At 35.0% G+C, this 22,286-nt stretch overlaps 1 protein-coding gene across 9 annotated transcripts in view; it reads right to left on the minus strand.

Annotated features, from left to right (window-relative positions):
• LOC106122468 (uncharacterized) overlaps positions 1-22,286 on the minus strand; it is a 65,437-nt gene that overhangs the window by 4,675 nt on the left and 38,476 nt on the right. For 5 of the 9 annotated variants that reach the window (XM_013318437.1, XM_013318438.1, XM_013318431.1 and 2 more), the window contains 14 exons: positions 13,880-14,051; positions 12,579-12,825; positions 11,377-11,472; positions 7,374-7,623; positions 6,654-6,840; positions 6,412-6,568; positions 4,282-6,330; positions 3,642-3,768; positions 3,316-3,564; positions 3,132-3,237; positions 2,791-3,043; positions 2,043-2,462; positions 1,121-1,274; positions 267-381 (listed from right to left, as the gene is read on the minus strand). In XM_013318437.1, coding sequence (XP_013173891.1) covers positions 267-381; positions 1,121-1,274; positions 2,043-2,462; positions 2,791-3,043; positions 3,132-3,237; positions 3,316-3,564; positions 3,642-3,768; positions 4,282-6,330; positions 6,412-6,568; positions 6,654-6,840; positions 7,374-7,623; positions 11,377-11,472; positions 12,579-12,825; positions 13,880-14,051 — 4,582 coding nt within the window. Of the gene's footprint in view, positions 1-266; positions 382-1,120; positions 1,275-2,042; positions 2,463-2,790; positions 3,044-3,131; positions 3,238-3,315; positions 3,565-3,641; positions 3,769-4,281; positions 6,331-6,411; positions 6,569-6,653; positions 6,841-7,373; positions 7,624-9,397; positions 9,824-11,376; positions 11,473-12,578; positions 12,826-13,879; positions 14,052-22,286 lie in introns of those variants that run through there. The other 4 variants (XM_013318433.1, XM_013318436.1, XM_013318439.1 and 1 more) reach the window with 4 other exon arrangements.

Below are 22,286 nucleotides of genomic sequence, written 5' to 3' on the forward strand. Positions count from 1 at the left end.
AATATAACCCTTTTACTACCTTCCACATTTCAAACTACTCGACCAAGTACTCGACCGGATTTTCAAACTACTTGATCATGTGTTGGATTGATGTCCGTCAAATGTGTGTTATGGTTATTTGTGAAGTTGTAAATGGAAAATAACAGGTAAGGAGAAAAGATTAAATGACTCGTCTTCAGACCGGTATTCATATTAAAGAAAGTTGTAAGAGATATGTACATACCTATTCAATATCAGCTTTTATTTTGAATTGTAATAAAATTTACCTTTGCGCGTTCTTGGCGGGCGAGGGCAACATGGAGAGCGGTGCAGCGGGTCTCACCGGCGATGACACAGGCCGTGGAATCTTGGAGCCCCGCGCAGCCGCTGGTGATGTCTCTCCTGGACCAATTAAAGAGTACTTTAAATAAGTGATTAAAATATGTAAATATTTTTAACTGCTATACAAATTCCAAACACTCTTCTTAGCCTTAGTTATGTCTCTATATTAAATTTCACTTATTCTGTCTTACAGTTATTTTGAACGGACGATGAAAATCATTAAAAATTCCTAAGTCCTAGAGGCAGGAAATAGTTGATTTGCATTTGACCAATATGGCGACTGCCGTCTATTGTCTACGCTTGATGCACGGTACTCTTCCAATAGGAATAGTTTCACTAACCGGTGTGCTAAGAAAAAATAGACGAAGACATTGAACTTTGAGTAACTAGTGTGTTCCGGTATGACTTCATCGCCAGTTGACACAAAAAGACATTGGCAACACTGCCAACTGACCACATACATCTAAGCGGAATTATTTTTACAACATTTATTTTGTGTAATTAATTTGCGTTTTGATTCTACATATTATGATCGTTATGAGATAAATGTCGTTTAAGAGAGTGTCCTATGCATGGAAAGGCTATGAACCGTGGTATTTTGTGCCTATTTGAATTACGCCATTTTTCATTTTCGCTATTATGGCGTTGACCATAGCGGTTTTAAGCAAAACCTGACATTTCCAAACAAAAGTTTATCACATTTATACAAATCAGTGTGGATATCAATGTTATCTTTTGTTTTGATTGCACACATCGAAGTAATCCTTTCTTTTAGTCTACCTGTCTCTTTCCAACGTACCTGAAGGCGTGCCGGGGCTCTCCGCGTTGCTGAGCATCTCCCACTTGAGCTGCAGCCTGCGGAACTTGCCGCCGGTGTTGCTGCCTGCGCCGGTGTTGCCGCTGGCGCAGCTGCCTGCGGACCCCGGCCGCCACTCTTCGCCGCTGCACTCCAGCTAATGAAGAAATTAAAAGTTAAAAAGCAAAGCTCTCTATATCTATTTGTTCAACATTGTGTTCGGTTCAGTAGAATGTTTTATTTCCTAGGGATAATTTACTATTCTTTAAAGGATTTCACGAGCTACTATTGTTACAGTGCTGCTGCTAATAGCCGATAATGTTTAAGTATACATACAATTAGAGGATCTATCTTCTAATCATAAGTCACTACGATTTTTTTATAATTTAATTTGTACCTATGTTTACTTAATTATTCATATTAATAGCTTTAACTACATTTGTCAAAACGAATGCGTTCATAATTGTGTCTATCTAATTTCAATTGTTAATCTTTTCTATTAAAGCAACCACCCTACCAACTACACTTTATAGGGTCTTTCTTATAATAATATTATATCTTGACCTAATACTCTAATAAAATATTTCAAAATACATCAAGGCTAATGTGTCACAACTAGGAGGCGTAGTGAGTGCGTTACATTAACCAATGGTTAGTAACAAACATGTTGAATCACCAATACATACCTACGTCAAATAACATCCTTCGACAAAACAACATCTTACAGACTAAATATACAAAAACAAAATCAGTGCAATGGCGAAACGCCTAGATATCTAAATAACCTTAAACACTCTGCAAATAAAAAAACACGCAAACTAAAAGCTTTAACACGTAGCAAATAAAAAATACCTATAACACGAAACAAAGACTGAGTACGAAACGAAGCACACAATGTGTTCCCCACACATGCCTTAGGATTTACCTTTAGGTCGGTACCAGCTTTGGCGGCGGGCTTGTTATTCTCTAAGCTATCTGTGTAATCATCACTGTCATCAAAGACAAGGCGGTCGAAGGCCTGCATCAGCTTTGAGCCAAGCTGCACGCCCGACCAGCGTCGGTTGGCCTCCAGCTCAATGCGGCTGTTGTTGGGACAGACATCGTGGCCCACCGGGCTCGGGTTCACGCACGACCGGGGCCGGTGTCTCTCTATAGTGGTCTTGACGTTGGCCGAGTCGTCGAGCAAGTCAGGCGTGGACGGCTCCTTGTTTTTGGGCTCTTTGTGCCGCATTATGACGCTGGTGAGACAGTCGTCGCTCGACAGCCCGCTCGATTGCATCGACCGCACCAGCTTGAGCAGATTCCTCTGATTCAGTGTTAGTGGTGGAGTGTTAATTGCGCTCGGCTGTTAAATACACCAAAGTACTCTTTTAGTTCATGCATCATGCCGTCGATTAGTTGAAATCTCCCAGCCTCGAAACGTTATCGCTCCTTTATTTGCATTTTATGTAAGCTGTGCACGACAGTGATTTCTAGAATGTCTCGGTTTACGTAACTCCGTGAATCCTAAGCACATGCAATAAATAAAATGCAAATAAAGCGATGTTTGGTAGAGTTTAGGCGGCGAAATGTGTTTTCAATGCGAATGACTAACTCTACTTACCATAGACGATTTAAATTAGACGTGTTATTTTAAATTATCTGTGTTAATGAATAATATAAAAGTAACTTACTCTGCTAGCGGCGCGCATGTCGCTTTCGATCCTCTTGAAGCTTCTGTGAAGTTCTCTCATTTCGAACATGAGGTCTAGTGAGAATGGCAGCAGTTTCAAGGGTTCCAGGCTCGCCAGTAGCGTGTCCAACAGCGCTTTGCACCGCGGTTCCCCGATGCAGCCCGCTAACATGAGGGAATCTGGTCCGTAATGCTTGGCCAAGATGGATTCTCTCGTTTTGACATAAGACACCCAAGCGTCCACTGTTTGTGCACTGCAAAATAGTTTATCATTAATTCATTGCTTTAAAATGGAAATATTTATAAAAGAAACAATTTCTATGACATAAAAATATTGCTTACTTGAGAAGTCCCAGTATAAAGGCATTAAATTTGACAAGGCCTTCTGTTACGGCGTCTTCACTGTTTATTCTTAAAATTAATTCATTGAGAGACTTTGTAATTGGACCTAAAATGGAAACGTAAATGTTAAAATTCAAAATTAAAAGTAACCGTTTTCTATCTCGTTTTAACGAATTCCTCTTACCTTGCCTTGCTGTTGCTTCAAGCATTTGCCAAACGGAATTATCAACAGCTCCGAATGATGTTTCAATACTCTCTTTCAGTCCGTCTCTGAATATCGCATAAAGAGCAGGACACAGTGCGTTCAGAGCTATTTTAGCGCAGGCCGGGGAGTGTTTGGAGTCTCCCAGAAAAGTCAACTCCGCTTGATCAGTCGCAGGAGAGAAATGTTGGATCAGCATTTCAACGGCATCCGTTACATTAGAAACGAGTGCTAAAGAAAGGTAAACGTTATAAGAATACTTTGATTAAATAGTAAGAAAATATGACCAAATATGAAGCAACCTGTACCTCTCTTTTGTGATATATCAATAACATCATATTTTGGCCTTCCTTCCTGATGAGTTATTGGTTTGTTAAATTCATCAGGGCTCACTTCTCCTTCCTCACAAATAGGTATCTCGGCCAAGTTCTTCGCCTAAAATACCGAATTTTTAACGTGGATAAAATGTTTAAAATATAAAGTAAAATATAAACATATCATCGCAAATGAAGGAAGCATAACGTAACAAAAGAAATAAAACGAAGCTTACAACAGAAGAAATAAAACAATCAAATCAGTCTAGCTTTACACAGAAGTAATAACAAAATAGAGATAATAACGAAAAGAAAAATAACCAAGGATACTTACAGAACATAACGCATAATACGATGCGGGCAAGAGATTTTACTTTAAATATTTTACCTGGTATAGTCTCTGTTTTATAGCAGCACAAATGTTAGGTGAATTTGGTGGGGTAGAAGGGCTTCCTACTTTATAGTCATCCATGGCCTTCAATTGCAACGGTTGACCCTCAACTATGGCATCAGACTTTTGTGCAAAGCTGACTGATTTCTTGCTATTGCAGCTACTCCCACTGGAATCTGTGGATCGCTGATTCTCTTCTTGAGATCGCTTCATTTGGAGAAATTTCGTGACCTGACTTCTTACCTTTTGCACTTGATTCTGGTCCCATTCGTCCATGTTTTGACAGTTAAAACCGCTTTCTTTCAGAAATTCTTCTAGCTGCTGTAAATCTGCACTACTGATTAATGCGCCAGGGGGAGGGAAATCGATGTATTCAATTTTCTTTGTCCTCGGTTTAGGCATCGGCGGTGTACGAGGTCGGTAGTATTTTAATTCATTAGATTTCCCCGACTCCAAGCTGCTTTCTGTCCCGACCCCTTCGTCTTGGTAATACTCATTGTAATCGGCATCTTTATCAGCTGCATCCAAAAACTGCTGCGAGAGTCGCTTAGCTGCTAGATCATTATTTTTTCTATAATCTGGAGCCTGATTTTGCAAGTAATAAGGCTCCTGAAGAGACCGCCTCTTCGTTTTTTGTTCTGTTATAGCAGTAGCGCAAACAATTGGGTCTTGCATGAACTCGTCCAACTCGAACATGCTGTAACGTTTTGTTTGTGCGCTGGATTTTCTAGTTTTATCCATCGATTTGCGTAATATGCTTTTCGGTAGCGGCGGTCTGGGGGGCGCTAATTCGGATTGTTTCGGCAGTCTAGTTTGGTCGGCTAAGCTGAACGACCTCTTTGGAACTGAATGGCTTGTTCTCTGGCCATCGGCATTGGCGCAGCTCGCTTCCGAACTTGTGGCGGAATCGTATCGATATACAAACAATGGATTGAAATTTCCCGCCGGGGCTGGGCTATTTTGTGCTGAAGAATCGGTTAACATCGTGGATGATCCTCTGTAACCTGAAGACGGTTGGGTGGCTGTGCTTGAACTTGAAGAGACTGCTGTTGTGTTTCCTGCCAAATTGTTACAATCACAACTTAATGGCCTATTTTTAACTTTAGAGAATGGGGAGGCATTACAGTACCTATCACTACATTTCGACATACCTTCTTTCTCTTTTATGTGTTGCGCCAGTTCCGGCATTTCGGAGAGCAGTTGTTTACACTCCACAGGTAATAAAAAGTTGAGGGAATCCCAATCCTTGATGTGACCAAGACCTTTTTTCTTTAGTACTTCCATATCATTACACGAAAATGGTCTTTTGCCTTTAAGTTGTATTCTGGCTTTCTTACCGTCGGTTGACTTTGGAGAAACGTTTACTTTTAATGGGTTTAAGTAAATGTTCGGCCTACCGTTCAAAAAGCTTATATCGGGTAAAGTATAATTAGGATACAAGACGAAAACAGGTTTTTCACAATCGCCTTCCTTTAATTTTTGTAGGAATGATGGTTCCACAACTTTAAACAATTCTCCATCTTGTGACACGTTAGAAGCTTGCATATGAGAAGTTTGTATACTTTTGTCTATCGTGTCACTATCTAGATGAGTTGATGTTGATTTATTATCATAGGGTTCCTTTTCAACAACCTTGTCCATTCTTGTGATTTGTGTACCATCTGATTCCGAGCAACTTGAAATACTAACACTTGTGGCAGAGGATTGAGAAGAGTAGGATTTTTTTGTAAGTCTTGTTTTAGATGGACTATTTACGTTAAGACTTGCCCGTTTAAAATGTGGCTTATTAACTACGGCATACAGGTTAGATTCGCTATCACTCAATTTAGCTCCATCTGCAGTTTCTTCCTCCTCAATTACTTTCGTTGTTCTTATGTAAGTATTAATCGGCTTAATTTCTTCATAAACAAGCGATGTTTCCCCTTCATCATTAGGTAGATCGATTTGTGGCCTCTCTGATGCCGATCGAATCCTTAAATCTTCTAGTTTTTGTTCCCCCATCGACTCAGCACTTTCACCACCAGAGCTCGACGGCCAACATTCGGATCTATCGAGCTGGTCCATGGTGACTATTCCATCGTTACTGATGCTTTTCTGTTTCATAAATAATTTAACTAAATTGAAAGATTGTTTAGGTTGGCTTTTATCTGAGGAAGTTTGATTGTCAGTAGAAGATGTGCTCATAGGTTCCGAGTGTTGGCTACCGTGTGAGGATCGATTTTGTGATACATCGTATACCTTCATGCACGTGGATGTGCCTGTTAGCCTCTGATTGGCCGTGAAGGAATCGACCTAAAATGAAAATGTGTTAAATACTTACAAATTGCAAGACAAACAAAGAATCATGTATCTCATAAGCACTATAATACGCACCGTTGAATTGCTCAGAGCGACCGAGGCGATCGAGCTATTCATTAATTTTCTTCTATAAAGATTTGGCAAACTTTGGCTTTTTATTACTGAATTGTTCATTTCGCTTGTTACATTAGTCGTATCATTAGAGTCTCCATTATTATTGCCTGAGGGGTGCCTATAGCGGAAAAAGAATTATAATAAATCTAAAAGAAGACATAACGTAATATTATCCATCGTATTTGTACCAGAGCATAACTTACCTCCTTAAAGGTGACTGACTGGTTTGTTTCTTAAGTTTACTCCACGTAGTTAATCCTAAATCACTTTTAGCCATTGAAGTTGTAAGCTTATTTGTCAATTTCTTACATCTCTCTAATAATTCTAAATTCCTGCGCGTTCTTTCATCATTATCTATCGCTATGTTAGTTTCTTCCTTACCCAATTTGTCTGCAAAGATATGAACCGAATTAGCTAGAAGCTTATCATGGATAATGAGTAATTTTAATTCGTCATGTGGTTTTCAAACATTACGTCATGTTACTCAGGAATATAAACACATTTCAACGCGCGTTTGAAATTTCAAATTGATCTAAATTACTTTACATGTATAAATACTGCATTATTTGACACTCTTTCGTTCTAATAGTTTGTATAGTTTCTACCGATTGAACCTTTGAGGTTATCAAATTTGATATCCCGAGTTTACATTTAATAAAAATATTATTATAATCAGTCTTGTAAATATTAAACAAACCTTTGTGGCACCAATATTTTAAATCTAGAAACCGTATACGTCCCATAAAATCTACCTACTTAGAAAAACTCTGAATATAATTATCCTTTGTCATATAGACTCACACTATCATCAGCTCACTATACGTCCCCACAGAGGGATCGGAGCCTAACCTAAATTAGGGGTGACCCACTATATCGTGGAACAATTTTGTTACTAAAACTTCCAGTTATTAATTATAATTTACCATGTGTTTGATTGACGGCGGGTTCGGCACATTCACTGTCCTCGGAGTAAATGGTTACGCTGCCCTCAAATGCGATGGTGTAGTTGTCCTTGTTGGCTTGACAGGTGAGGATGAGGTCCTGCTCCGCCGGCAGCTCGCAGTCCAGGCTATCCACGCTGAAGTGCACCCCGTGCCCCTCCTTTACCGGTGAGAACAGCAGCTCCGACTTGCAGATCGACATCGTGTTGATAGAACCGACGGACTCTTCGCCCTGTTTGATAAAACCCGCAGGTTAATCAGTTACCGTAGGTTTCTCAGACCAAAATTTCCGTTTAAAACACATTGTCATCTCTGTTTTGTCTAACAAAAGACAGAGATATGTTTTATACAGAGGTTTTGGTCTCAAAAACCAAAGGTTTGTTCGGTAAAATAAACTTTGTGAAAGCAATAAGCTTGTTGCGTTGTTACGGCGAGTTTCCACTGTTAGAACACCTCAACAACAACAATATTTTCATCTCTTTCGTTTGTTTAAAAACTAAGATAATAATACATAGTTGTTTTTATGTTTTTATGCAGGTGTTGAAACAGTTGAAACTCACAATTACAACTTTACTTTCGGCTCTTTAGTTAGACTAACATTTGTGTTTAATTGATTACAAAAGTACATTGATATAGATGTGGACGGTGTTTATCTATATGGGCGATGTATTTGAGTTCATTCCCGGAAAGTTTCGAAACGTAAACGTTGCTTTAGTCGGAACATAAACACTGGGCTTACACAACATGTATATTTGGATCGTCTGGTAGACGGGAACTAAAAAGCCTTGCATCTAGTGCATTCATAAAGTACCACAACATTGAAGACAACGACAACATATTAATAAACAACACAAAAATACACAAATATATTTGAATTTTCATATTATACTCACTAAATATGCTGCTATATGTTTACAAAATACATCCATTAAATTAATGAGTTTACGTCTAAATTATGGCGCCATATTATATCAGTAGGCACTTATCATGTTATTTTAGAAATTAAACAATTCTCAACCAAGCTTGTAAATATACCTATACTATACAGACTTCAGGATGCATGAAACATTAGTTATGTTTTTCCCTGACCACATCGCAAATCAGTTTTCGCTGACGTCTTCTACATTAAGCAAATAGAGCAAACTGCATAACTTTGAAGTTCTCTAATAAAATATTTTAATAATTTTTTAAACTAATGATAACTTTTATAATTTACGTTATGCCACACCAGCGATCTAAACTTGAGCTTGTAATGTAAAAACGTAAATCCACACTAAAATGCACTATCTGGTTTCCAGCGTGCGTTTATATTTTCCCATTTGTAAATCAGCTCTGGAATGCAAACTAGGCATAGTTTTACACAATGATACTCTTTAATAATATTGATGATTGCTTAAACTGATCAATATTACCAGGGATCGTGGCACAGTAAAAACATTTTTAAGAGATGACGACAAACACAAAGATGTTTGCGTATATTTTGGCAACGAAACATTTCCTCCTACATCAAATTAAAATAAGTTTAAAACTATGACTTTTAAATATACAAATGTGAAATATTGTGAGTGGCAATGAGTACATATTGTACAAGTAGATGTCGGTCCGGGACGGGCGTTATCATCAATTTAATTCCCTTTCCTGCTACAATGAGGTCACAAATCAAACAACGACTCATGCACTTCAGAACAACGTACTCGTGTACACAAGAGTTAAAAATATAGGGGGCTAGTTTGGGTTGTGTTGTTAAATGAGGGTATTTTTAAAATTTTTATAAGATTAATTAATATTTGAAATGTTTCGTGCTTTGCTGATTGTTAAGTATGCTGTATATTAAATTAATGTTAGTAATATAATATTGCTTTTTAAATAATGTGATTATAATGTTATCAGACTAAATAGATTATTTTATTGTAGGTACTTAGTAATAATGAATTCGCTTGATAAAAGAATGCAAGTAATTTGTGAAATAATACATTTTTGCATACAAAATACGAGAACAAACTTACGGAATAATATCCATAGTAGGTTTCCCAGTCATATTCAGTCACACCCATTTTTAATTTGTCCAGTTCAAAGTCTGTTAGGAAACGCGTTCACTAAATCAACGAACTACTATGCTACGAATAGATTTTAGCCCTATTCAATTTACGCAATGTTCACACTTTGCACTGTCCTAAATAATTATAATAACTCACATAATTATAAATGTACTATCTAACGCACACACAATTGTTTATGAGTTCTTGTATAGAGCACAAATATAACTTTAAAAAATCACATGTGATCGATTTCATTGCAAGGAAGCGCAGAGTACAACAGTCCCGAAAGCCCAGGGCGCTACTGGGACAGTAAACTAAATTTAATATTAGCCGCTGCATGCGGTGCTCAAACTGTCGCTAAATGTTTAAGAGACTCGCACGATACCGTTTTGTTTAACATCCCGAGTCGAACTACTATCTATGAGATGACGTGAAGTCTATAATTAGATAATTAGATATCCGGAGGGCAATAAGTGTTGGTCTAATTATCAATATAATGATTGTTTACACATGATAAGTAAACAGCAGATGTTTGTGAAAGTAATTAGTTTACACAATTTCGTGCGCAGTGTTGTTAAGAATAACGTCTAAGAAAAAAGTTTGAGAATGACTGCCGCGATGAATAAACTTCATTGGCGACGCACACATGGCGGCAACATGCGTACGCACACATTGAAAGCTAGTGTATATTTATAGGACACACACACATAAGTATCATGGAGGGAATGACTGTATGAACGGGGGAATAAAGCGTAGTTGATATGATTGACGCAATTCGGCGCGGACGATGTATGTTGTACAGTTTACGCACACATTTGTAAAGATCTTATTTTAACTTTACTACTGAGCACATCCCGTGGGATCTACGAGCCATGGGGTTGCGTATAGAAGTCTGTTATGAATGCTTGCCAAGTATCTTGGACTTTCCACTCATTTTTACAATCGACCCGACAATTCGGTAAAATAGCTCTCGAGATGTTATATAATGTCAATAAAAATTTTACATAATTTTAATAACATTTTAATAAACATAAGAGGTGTTTATATTACAAATATGAAATACAATTCTAAGTTAAGGAGTACTTTGACATAAGTAGTTATTTGTGTTAATTACCTGTAAAAAAGTCGGTGTTCCTCCCATGGTTGACCACTAATTTTCATTTTGCAAGAATTGTTAATGATTTCGTATTCTCTCTAAAGCGATCCCAGTCTGGATAGATAGTTTCCATATGTTTTCGAAATGTTTAACACTCAGAACACAGACAAACGCAATCTTCACTTAACAATAAAAATATGCTTGAATGAGGGTAAGTATGAATCTTATTAACATAAAATTTTTGAGAATTATTAATTACCCGCTCTAAACAAATCAAGAAAAATTTAATATATTTTTTTTCCAAACATAACATTTGGTTAAAGTTTGGTTTATGAGGTAAATTTAATTAGTGCTGCCATCTAGTAGTCAGTAATAAAAAAATGTGATAGTACAGATCTTGTATACTAGATGGCAGTGTCGTAAAACAATTATGTTCTATGCCAAACGCAAGTGTCAAAGTAAAGAAAATATAATATAATGAAATGTTTAATTTTAAACATTGCTAAAGCGGGGAAATCAACCGTTACCCCATTCCGATTTCCATATAAGTACATTTTATAAACGCCAATAAAATTATTTCCTCCTACGTTATTAGAGGAGTTTTACTTTACTTAAAAAAAAAAAACATAAAACTGAAGTCAAGTGTTTCTTTACCGGACAATTAATAGTTGTAATAAAATAACAAGGACCTAAAATAACATCAGATAGTGTTAAAATCTTGCATTTGCAGATAAGTTGTGTATAAAGACAGTGTGACAGTAATTAGGAAATAACATTGAGAGAATGTTAGTGACAAATAGAATAACATTGTAATGAAATTAGATGCAACATTAAGCAAAGCGTTGCGAACCTGTAAACTACTGTTGTCACTAAGAGAACTGTCGAAGCGAAATCTTTCCATGAGGGAAGTTGAGATACTGGCAAACATCTCGCCCCGGGGGTTACTCTGCAATACACCACTATAACTTAACCACCAAATTAGTATGGAACTGAAAAATAAACATGGTACGGAATGCAACAAAACATAAAATATTTAAATAAATTAATAAACACCAAATCCAAAAGTAAAATACATACACCTATTAGATGCAGTTATATGGTAGTTATTTTTTTATATTATTCGATATTTTAGTAGTTAACAAAATAAAATTCCATCCTTAGAAAAAATATATAAATTTAAGTGATATTAAACACAATTAAATTACCTTTTCTTAAAAAAAACCTATGTTGATTTTAATTTACCTCATACTATCATTGATGATTTAAAAAACAGGTCTTTTGTACGTATATTGGAAATATATGGCATATCTTTGTAAATTCCCCGTGAAAATAACGTGAAAGCAAAAGGAAGGCTCCATATCATTCGCGATGTTCCCATTAAAACTTAAAAGATTGGCTTTAAACTTTTATGTTTGCTGCGAGATCAGAATTTATATCTTTATACTTGCGAAATATTCTACAGTAATAAATTGTTTACTTTCGTAAGGTTAAACAGACATGAAATACCGAATCCTTCGTTATTTATTTTATTTACCTAAAGAAACATATGGTCAGTCATTACAAATTTTTGTTTAAAAAAAGACAAACAAATGACAAGGTGAAATCTCAATAACGATTAGTTTTTTGTTGTTGTTGATCATCTTTTGTTATCTTACTTTAGTATTTTCTATACTTATATTTATATAACTATTATTAAGAGACACCAATGCTTTATTTGATTAAAAAAATATTCATCTAATTCATAAAGATATATAAGATTATACATTTAGATTTGCACCTGTTAGAGCCAAATAATACTTGAATATATCGCGAGTTTCTGACACCGAAATATCCACAAAAAAACAAATCTCTGTCATTATCTCATCAAAAACAGAGATAACAATATAGTTGAAACGGGGATTCAGGTCTTAGAATCCCACGGTTAGTAAACCAACTTAATTGGGATATTAGGAAAGTATCGGCTGAGAGCATCTTCAAAAATCTTACAAGAAGACGGTTAGGAGAAGGTCACAATTGGAATAATTCACTCGTGTCAGTTTCTTGTTTACTTACATCGTTAGTTCTATCGTCTGCGATGACGTCATGCGGCAAGTTGGCGGTCATGAGGAGGGCATGTATATCTTCTGTTCTGAAGCTCTCCATGTCCGCCTCAGCGAGGTTGGCGTCCAGGTCCCGCGCGAGATCGTTGTAGCGGGACGTGAACTCGAACCGGGAGCTAAGTTCACTTATGCCTTTGTACGACGCTGACAACGAAGACAGCACGGACGTGTGGTGGCACGTGCTGTCCCGGAAGATAGGACTGGAAAAGAATTAACAAAAGACGATTATTGGGAGAAATCTGCATGCTTAGTTTAATTAAATTTTGTTCCAGTGTATTGATGTGTATTGAATCGCCGATCTTGGTCCGTACGTAAGTAGTAAAACATCGATTTCTTTGTTTTTTTTTTAATAGATTTGTGCTACATCTACTTTACTACATTGAAAGACCAATAGAATAGCGAGTACAACAACATTAGTTACAATACTAATCACAGATTATGTACATTTACAATAGTTTGCAATAGTAACAATGGTGTATTTCTTGGCGGGTATCTAGAGCCAGTTCCAATAATGGACGGCGAATAGCCCCAGCTTGCGGCGTCTTGCCTAAATCTAGGTTAACGCGATACAGTATAAGGACACGCGACTTATTGTTTTGTTTTTTTTACAGCTAATTCATATTTAAATGAATAAATATTCCTACAATCAGTTGGTGAATTTATTTGCAGTCTTATTGCATACTAAGTACGTGTATTTTTTAAACTAAAGTGAGAATGTTTTTGTGAACTCCGTTAAAATAATATCGTGTGATGTTATTAATATAAACTATGTATTATGCAATAACAAATTATACGAATGTATGTTTTCATTGTTTATAAATAAAATTCCTTACACTTAGCAGAAACAAATGTTCCCAAACTGGCTATCGAATAACAATAAACACAAATTATGTTTATCAGAACAAAGGCGTTTGCAATGGCTTCCATTTCTAGCAGGCTTTGGAAAGATACAACAGTGAAATAAATTGTGATGGTTTTCACAGTATCCTAAAGTAGAGAAGATAAAGTTTAAGTGGCACCTTAGATTGCCATTTTAGTTATTCGTAGTGTTGCAATACTTTTTTTTATTTAATTTTGAAATATGTCAAAAAAAAATTGAGTGGTCACATTGCGGGTAAAGACTTCGACAAGATGAGCCCTGTTTTTAAAGTTTGGATGTGACTGTATTGTAAGATTCAAGCTTTATTGCGGCTCGTGATCTGCGAATGCACGTTTCGATGGAATTTGGGTTAAATGAAGCTTAGGGATAGTTACTTGTAGTCGAGGAACCACAGGTATCCGGAGTTGTCGCAGTGCGCGTCGAGGTCGTCGTGCGCGGAGTGCTGGCTGCCGGCGAGGCTGGTGTTGCTGTTGCAATCCTCATCCGCACACCCCGCGCCCCCCGCGCCGGGGCTCGCCGCCTTCAAGCCCAGCCGTGGCGGTGGCCCTGCAATTATACCACACAATACATTTAACATAAATCGTCTAAAAGTCAATGAAAGGACAATTCATAGTACACTTTTTTCTGAGGTCTTAAATATGACCACGCAATCAATGCGAGTTACCACCATTGCGTTCTATAGTTAAGACAGATAAAGACTTAAAATAGCTTACAATAGGAATGGAAATTTCAGGCAGATAGCATTGCATTCATTTTTATAGTTTTAAGGCGTCATATACCTTGTATATAACAGTTTGACTTAGTACTTAATTTATCATATTAAGTTAATCTAAAAATAAATCAAATAGGTGTTACTTTGTTATATAATCGTAATCACCAAAGCGTGATGGTCATGAAATATGACTATTGCAGATTTTAATATCATTTTATCATCAAATACATTTGAAACGGAATAGAGTCAGCGGTGTGTATCATTGTGTAATTCTAATGCAAAAATTATAAAAATTATCATTGTTTCTTTCAACACTAGAGACATATGCGTTACTTTTAACATAAAGGCTTTAATTTTGTACAAAAGAACCGTTAGAATAAAAGAGTAAAGGCACAATCAGGTTAATGCGTCAGCCTATTTCCAGCAGTGCCTTTCATAAGCCTTTGGCGTACAATGCTTTAACATTTTGTCGAAAATAAAGATGCCTACTCATTTCATACAAAAACAGGCTATTACATATTACAAAGACGGCTTATGAACCACGTAATGTGGTAAATTATTACCTTAAGTATGTACAATATAGGAAATGATTACACTTTGTACTGGAAATAAAAACAAAATTAAAATGCGCTTGTTGCGAAGACCTTGAACAAACAAAAACCGGACACGCATCAGAAACTACGTCCACTTTACATCTAGAATTTTAAAACGTGTAATACTATACGCTGTTACAAAAAAAAAACCTAAAAGAAAACAAAGAACTAACGTGTCATGTAAAATTTTGCGGATTCCAAATTATTTGCAGTAACCAATATTTTTCAATTCTGGTTACTGCAATAATAAAATTTCAATGTATAAAATAGTGGAATAACCTTCGCTTTATTGTTTTTTTTAACAAAATTCATTAGAGTCTAAATTTACCAGACATTATCGAAATGTAAGGTTGACAAAAACGTCTTGAAATAGCTTCGCTATAACAATGGCTCTTCGGGGACGGATATTGACGATCGACAAAAACATTACCTTGCCTCAGCGTTACGATATAAGCCTCAATTCAAAGGTTAATGATGACAGGCTGTGAGGGTCGGATGAAGAGGCTTTCGGCTTAAGATTTGATTACTTACTTAGCATAATTTTTTGACCTTTACTTTTATTAATATTTCACTCAGTATTTTCAGATTCTACCTTTTCAAGGTAACCAAATGAGACATTTTCTTTTTAAAACGCACGTCGCATTTAATAAACTAGCTAATGTTATTGAAATATATTTAATAAACTCATTACAATTCAATACAAATAATTGAATGTTTGTAATAAAGAAAGTCGTTTAATTACATTGTTTACAATTTTTTATTAAATATTTTAATCCTTTTTCACTTTATGAATATAAATTGCATAAACAAAGATAAGTACATTGGATTCATCATCAACATCGTGGAAATAATTCTACAATCTAACCGGAAACTGTTAGCATATTATAGAATAATATTATTTAGGTCTACACTTTGAGATGTTTTGAATTTGTCGTGGTACCAAGTAAAGCTAAATATGACTAAGTTGACGGGACTAGAAAAGGAGGTTCTTAGAAACTATAAATTTCATCCAGTGAAGCATTAAAAAACAAAAGTCTGTATCGTCGACGACACGAGGGCGTGGGCGAGCGGACCACTTGCCATGTAGGGAATGTTGACGTGAACCAAAGAGCTGTTACAAGGAAAACGGAGACAGTCGAAAGGCCGTCTTGAAACATACCTCGAATAAGCAAAAAAGGTTGAATATTTTATATATTACATTAGGACATCGTACAGTCATAGACACAATGCTGAATCGATTTACAAGTAATTAAGCTGATTCATTGAATTCGTTAAATTAACATGTCATCCCTTTTATTTGCTTTGAAAACATAGAGATAACAATATTTTTTTTGACAGCTGTTTCGCCATTGATCACGTAATATATCAAGCGTCGACACAATTCAGAATATCTTTCAATAACAACTATTTCGAGGATTAACTGTACAAGATTCTTACACTAATGGATACGAATGTCATATATTGATGTAAAAACACATGATTTTGGGGTCAATAATCGTCACATTCGGCAAGGTGAGCCACAGTTCTGCTCTGAGGCCACCTAGTGTGACGCACACGTTAGAACTGACTCATCCATGAGGCCGCGAGTGCGACTGGCACAGGCTATTTTTCTCGACAATTTATCGATAAATTATGTCTTCCTTTCTACTTCCGGCAAGTATGTTACTTAGCTAGCATACGATAGAACAATAAGCTTATAATATCCTATATGTAGGGTCATCATCAATCATCTTTTAGTATAGAAAAGTACATGTGTAATTAAAATAAAACGTAATAAAACATTATAAATTCATTGACCCTCCATAAATGCATTGACTATCCATCTGCATCTAGAATCCAGTCCGATATTGCCTACGCCACAGGCACACAGTGGGCGGACGCGGTGCATTAGTTCATTCCTTCAATTTATGCGCGCAGACGTGGAATGTTCGCTGCCATCTCTACCGGTTGTTAATACTCTTCTGTCAGTTCTATTTAACTAGACAATAAAGGTCAAAGACAAAAACAACGGAAGACAGAGAAGACCAGTGGTTCTCAAAGTGATCCAGGACTCTATGGCTCCACAAATAGGCGCCTTTGCGAAGGTGTTCGATAAAAAAGTTGATGGCTCTCAAGTTGATGAAGAACGTAGCATTTATCGAAGTTGACCAATCTCTGGACTAGATAAAAGTATTGAATTGTGAGCTGAATAAAGACAGTCTGTAGGTTACTTGCCAATACAACTAGGTAAAGAGTGAATAAATAACAAGTAAAATAATAATTCTTGATGAAATAAAAAACTGAGAATTATAAATATGATAAACATACATTTCTCAATACTTCGCAGTGTAAATAATATATTCATATATTCTAAATTTCACGAATAAATTACATAATTATTTAATCACAACATGTTATTACTACAATAATTAAAACACCGACGAGTTGTTTTGCAGGCAGATGTTTTGAAAATCATCTTGCTAAACTCGTTAAATGACCTCATTTTTCGGTACAACGTTCAAAAAATACTATGTAGAATTTAAGCGTGTTTACAAATAAATTACAGTAGATTAATAGTGGCAGATATCTTTGTTGCTCCATTTAATCCGAGTTTTTCGAGTTAATTTTGTTTTGCATAAAAATCATTTCGAAGAATGGAAGTGAAATAATTAATTATTACAACAAATATTTTTCCTTAAAAGGTAATCACAAAATGGAAAATCATTGTTTTAAAAATTATATATTTTTTTAAGTTTTGAGTCTTATGTTAACCAGATAAGGTTTAAAATATCTTGGCGGAAAGCACGAGCCATAAACGTTAGTTCTTGAACTGTTATGTCAAGAACAATTTCTTTCTTGATTCTTTACAGCATACATTATAAGAATAGCTGAACTGAAATCTAAGTGTTTCTTTCTTTAGTAAGAAAATAAACAAAAAGAACACTCTCGAAATGAAAGGATGTCTTATGTTTACTTTAAGGAAATTTAAAACATGGTAAGTTACTGTGACTTTCCACTACCGAAAGATTTGAAATTAATTATAAAAATATTTTTTTAATTACTTTTCTTCGCATTTTAACATTACCGTGGGTAACTACAAAACATATCGTTATCTCTGCCTTTTTAAACCGAATGAAAGAAATAACTATAGTTTTCGAGACATGTAACAAATTACTCTCTTGCATTTTATTGTAGTAAAAGATAAATAAAGCACTAAATAGAGATTTAAAGTATAACTAATAAAAAATCAAATGTACAGTTGGCAAAAAAATATCGTCATTCCATTTCGTACTGTGGATGTGTTAATTGCGTCGCTATTTCATATGACAAGTGGAGTTTCGCGATGAGGTTTTTTGCAACAACACACAATGGAGTCGTGAGAGCGGCAGTTAATTGGCCGCGAGCGATGGTATGAAGGTCGAAAACACCGCAACATTACCGCCCAATTGTTTTAAATTAAACACACATACTATTTTATAAGACTATCTTTCGAAATTAATAAAATTTTCAAAAGAAAAAAATTGGTACTAAAATTTTACACGTCTTTATAATAATTAATTATGCAAATATGTACACTAAACACAAAGAAATTTACTACAAAACACTAAACTATAATTAACTGTAGTCACCTAACCTATTTAGCATGTACCTATTTCTCCGTTTATTCTCCATCTCGTTCATATTCTCTTAACCCAAATATGGTTGATAAAAGAAGACTTAATTAGCCAATTAATTGATATTAAAATTTTACTAAAAATCATGGTCACTATATTGCACTCGTTTAAAATGTGATAACATAAAATAAAAACGCAACAAGCTTTAATACCGTTGGCCGAATATTACCAATGGGTCAGAAATAAATTTAAAAAAGCAATCATCGTATAAGATCTACAACGTTGTTGGATATGTTCGCAAAAACTGGTTCAATTTCACGGACAACCGATTATGTTGGTATTCAATATGTGCCCTATAATATATGTGATTACACAATCCCATTTCACAAGCGAAATCGACCTTCATAATGTGTGTTCAAGTTTAAACTCAAGATAAAAAAATATTCTACAGTATATAATAACCTAATGGTCCTTATAGTCTAGTTTGTAAATTAATAAATTGTTACCTAAATTATTCAAAGATAAATGCTCGCGTATCAAAGTCATGGTATTAAAAGTAATAAAAGAAAAAAAGTTAACGTACGAAACAATATCATTTCTACTACTTCTACTACTACTAATAATTTCACAAAAGAAAGAAAAAATAGGAAGCAATGTTAGTCAATGTTGTGTTTCATTGAAAATAAACAAACCGATATCCCCGGACTCACATTATTGATAATAGCAATGTGAATGTTTGTACATAGTAAGGTAGATTCTGCGTCGTATACATCCATACATTAGCGTACATCCAAACATAATCCGGATTATGTCAACAACCTCATGCCTTATAAGGTTACCGCATTGGAATTTTAATAACGTGTCAGTAAGGATTATATTGAGGTCCTTACCATAGGCGAAAGATGTTTAGGCCTATAATATCCGTTTTTTATGTCGTATAAAATCAGTTACGATAGAGCTGATAGGTTGAGTTGAATTTTATCCAACCAAATATGAAAATCTCCTAAGCTTACTGTTTTTTTTAATACGTAGGATTATGTAGGGAACTGTCTTATTATTAAGGGCAATGGAATAAGGGTTTATAATAGGTTTATTACCTTCTATTATAGAAATATTTTGATGAGAAGAATTAAAACAAGACTTGCGCATCAATCCTTTACAACCAATAAGTAATGAGTCAAGAAACCGTAAAAACAGTTCTACTATCATGTAACCGACGAAAAATAAGACGAGCAATAAAATACAACGAGCTCCATACGACGATGATATTTTAAACATAGCGACTGACTCATAAGAAAAAGGAATCGTTAAACGCGACAGGACAATAAAAGAAAACAGCGATGGCGCCGGATAATTTCACCACAACACGGCTCCGGTGCAAAATGGAAGAAAACCCGCAACATAAATAGCGGCCGAGAGCATGACCAATTCTCTAATTTTATAACCCTTCTTACTATCCAATAAGATTTCCTACAAGACCATAAAAGCACCACGAGCTGTAATTAATAGGCACCTTTCGTACACCAAAGGAAGATGATTAATAACCATACTGGCCAAAAATAATAATTAACATTAAAAAGCTAGATTTCTTTGAATACATTTAAATATGGAACACAACATACGATTGAAGCGAATCTATAGTTTGCCCACAATACTATACTACTGACCGGTCTACTTTTTGTGAGTATAAAAATAGTTGCACCATTATTAGCAGCTATAAAACTAGATCCAGTTTCTTTTTTACGTGACTAATAATTAGCAAGGTTTGTACTTGACTATTTTATTTCTATGTATTTATAATAAAAGCAAAAACAACATAGCTTACACTAAGTATCCAATAGTTCTTGATAGTAAATATTATTCTAATACGTTGATATAAAATAATAAACTATTTGAATAGTTTACGCAGGGAAACAAAACATAAATTATGTGGTCAAATGGGATACGAGTGTTGGAACTATAAATTGATACAAACATTTAGTACCACGTTGCTTGTTTTGAACAATATTATTGAGTTTAACGTCAACCTAATTAGTTACAATATAAACATTATCTGTGATATATTTTACTTCTATTTTATAAATATTAAATACGTCTTAACTACCCATAAAATGCCTAAGTTTGTCATTAATTTGTAGGAGAATATTTCTACTAATGTAACACGCAATAAATCTATCTTCAAGTCTTCGATCGAACTGTCAACAACTTTTTCTGACATTGTGAACGTTGTTATACACAAGGAAGAAAGAGTTTTTTTTGTTCTATATTTAAATTCGTCACATAGTCGGAACGTTATCAATAAAAAGCGTTATGAAATTTTTATTTTGTTTTCATTAAGAAAGAAATATCTAGATAATTACTACCTGAACATTTACAATAAACCATATTTCATTTGCCTCGTTTTTACTAACTGCACTATTCACGCAGTCAGTCGCGTGTTGTATTAACGATCCAAAGGGCAATTGGTACGTATTCGTGTTGTATTGTTAGTCAATAGAATTGGCTGTGAGTTGCGTGTGGGCGTCACTAACTCGGTACACAAAGCAATGACTAACTCAACATTACGTCGCCAGTCCACTGATAGGGCCTCTCGGGATTACGCGACAATACGGACATACAAATGGCCCTACTTTAGTATAAATCAACAGTTTAATACTTCCTTTATCGGTCATTTAAGAATCGTGGTAGATGGAAGTATAGTTTATTTGTTAATTTAACTATATATTATAGACAGTTAAGATGAGATAAATTAAGTTTAGTACCTACTTCTTTACTTTATTACACTCGTCTGAATAAACCATATTACAAGTAAGTAAAAATAATGATACCCATCTGCAAAAGAGTTAGGTTATGTTAGGTTAGAAAATCTACAATTATTTATTGCCAATTACAAAATTAAAAGTGAAATTTACTATTGAAAGTGGATGAATTTAATAAAGGATCAGTTGAATTGTTCGAGAAATGTAAGGTCTATATTGTGAAAGTGATTTTAAATTTACATTAATGAACAACATTTCCATTTAGAAATTGATGAGTTCAATCAATCGATTAGCATTTTCATTGGCAGTACGTTGCATGCTATAACTGTATTAGATTGATGTAAACACATACATATAAATGATGTTGGATGTATTTAAAACGCGTAGTGTTGGGTTACAAAATGGTGAATACAAAAAACGGATTAGGGAGCCGACCCTAAGTTATTACGGTTATAAAAAGCAGCTTTTAAACGTCCCTTACCAAAGCGTAAGCGCAGTGACAGAGTGCATTGTGGGAGAGTATTGTGCATATTTATTTAATATCAGCTTAAATGTTTGAGAGGTTTCAAGTTTCGGAACTTTACAGGAAAAATATAATAATTTCGTCGTACAAAAATATTTATTCCAGCTAGTCACTCACATTATAAATGTGACCACCTATGTCGAACGTAGCATTACGAAGAGGCTTTAAATTGTTTGGAATGAGGCAGCTTGGTGCAAAAATCGCATTGAAAGTAATTTTGAATTACATTCCAAAATCACTATCAACTAAGACTTAAAAAAGTGTTGCTTTTATAAATCAAATTTGCACATCACGTTCAAAAAGTACATAAGATATAATATAACATGTTCCACGTAAAGTTTCATAACTAACGAAGCAATTAACTTGGTGTTACAAGTGAATAGAGAAATGAAATCAGTGCTACAGTACTTAAGCTGCTATGTAAATTGCTTCGACTGTACTTTGCTTCGTTAGAATACAAAGGTTCCTTTTGCATTCATAACATTGTGCGTACCAGGATAACATAGTTTATAAATCAGAATCAGGACAACAGTATTAAAATATTTTGATCAAAAAATATTAATATAATTTTAAGACACCAAATTTATTATTAAATATTATT

The sequence above is a fragment of the Papilio xuthus genome, unplaced genomic scaffold, assembly GCF_000836235.2.
Source record: "Papilio xuthus unplaced genomic scaffold, Pxut_1.1 DF826923.1, whole genome shotgun sequence".
Lineage (NCBI taxonomy): Eukaryota > Metazoa > Arthropoda > Insecta > Lepidoptera > Papilionidae > Papilio > Papilio xuthus.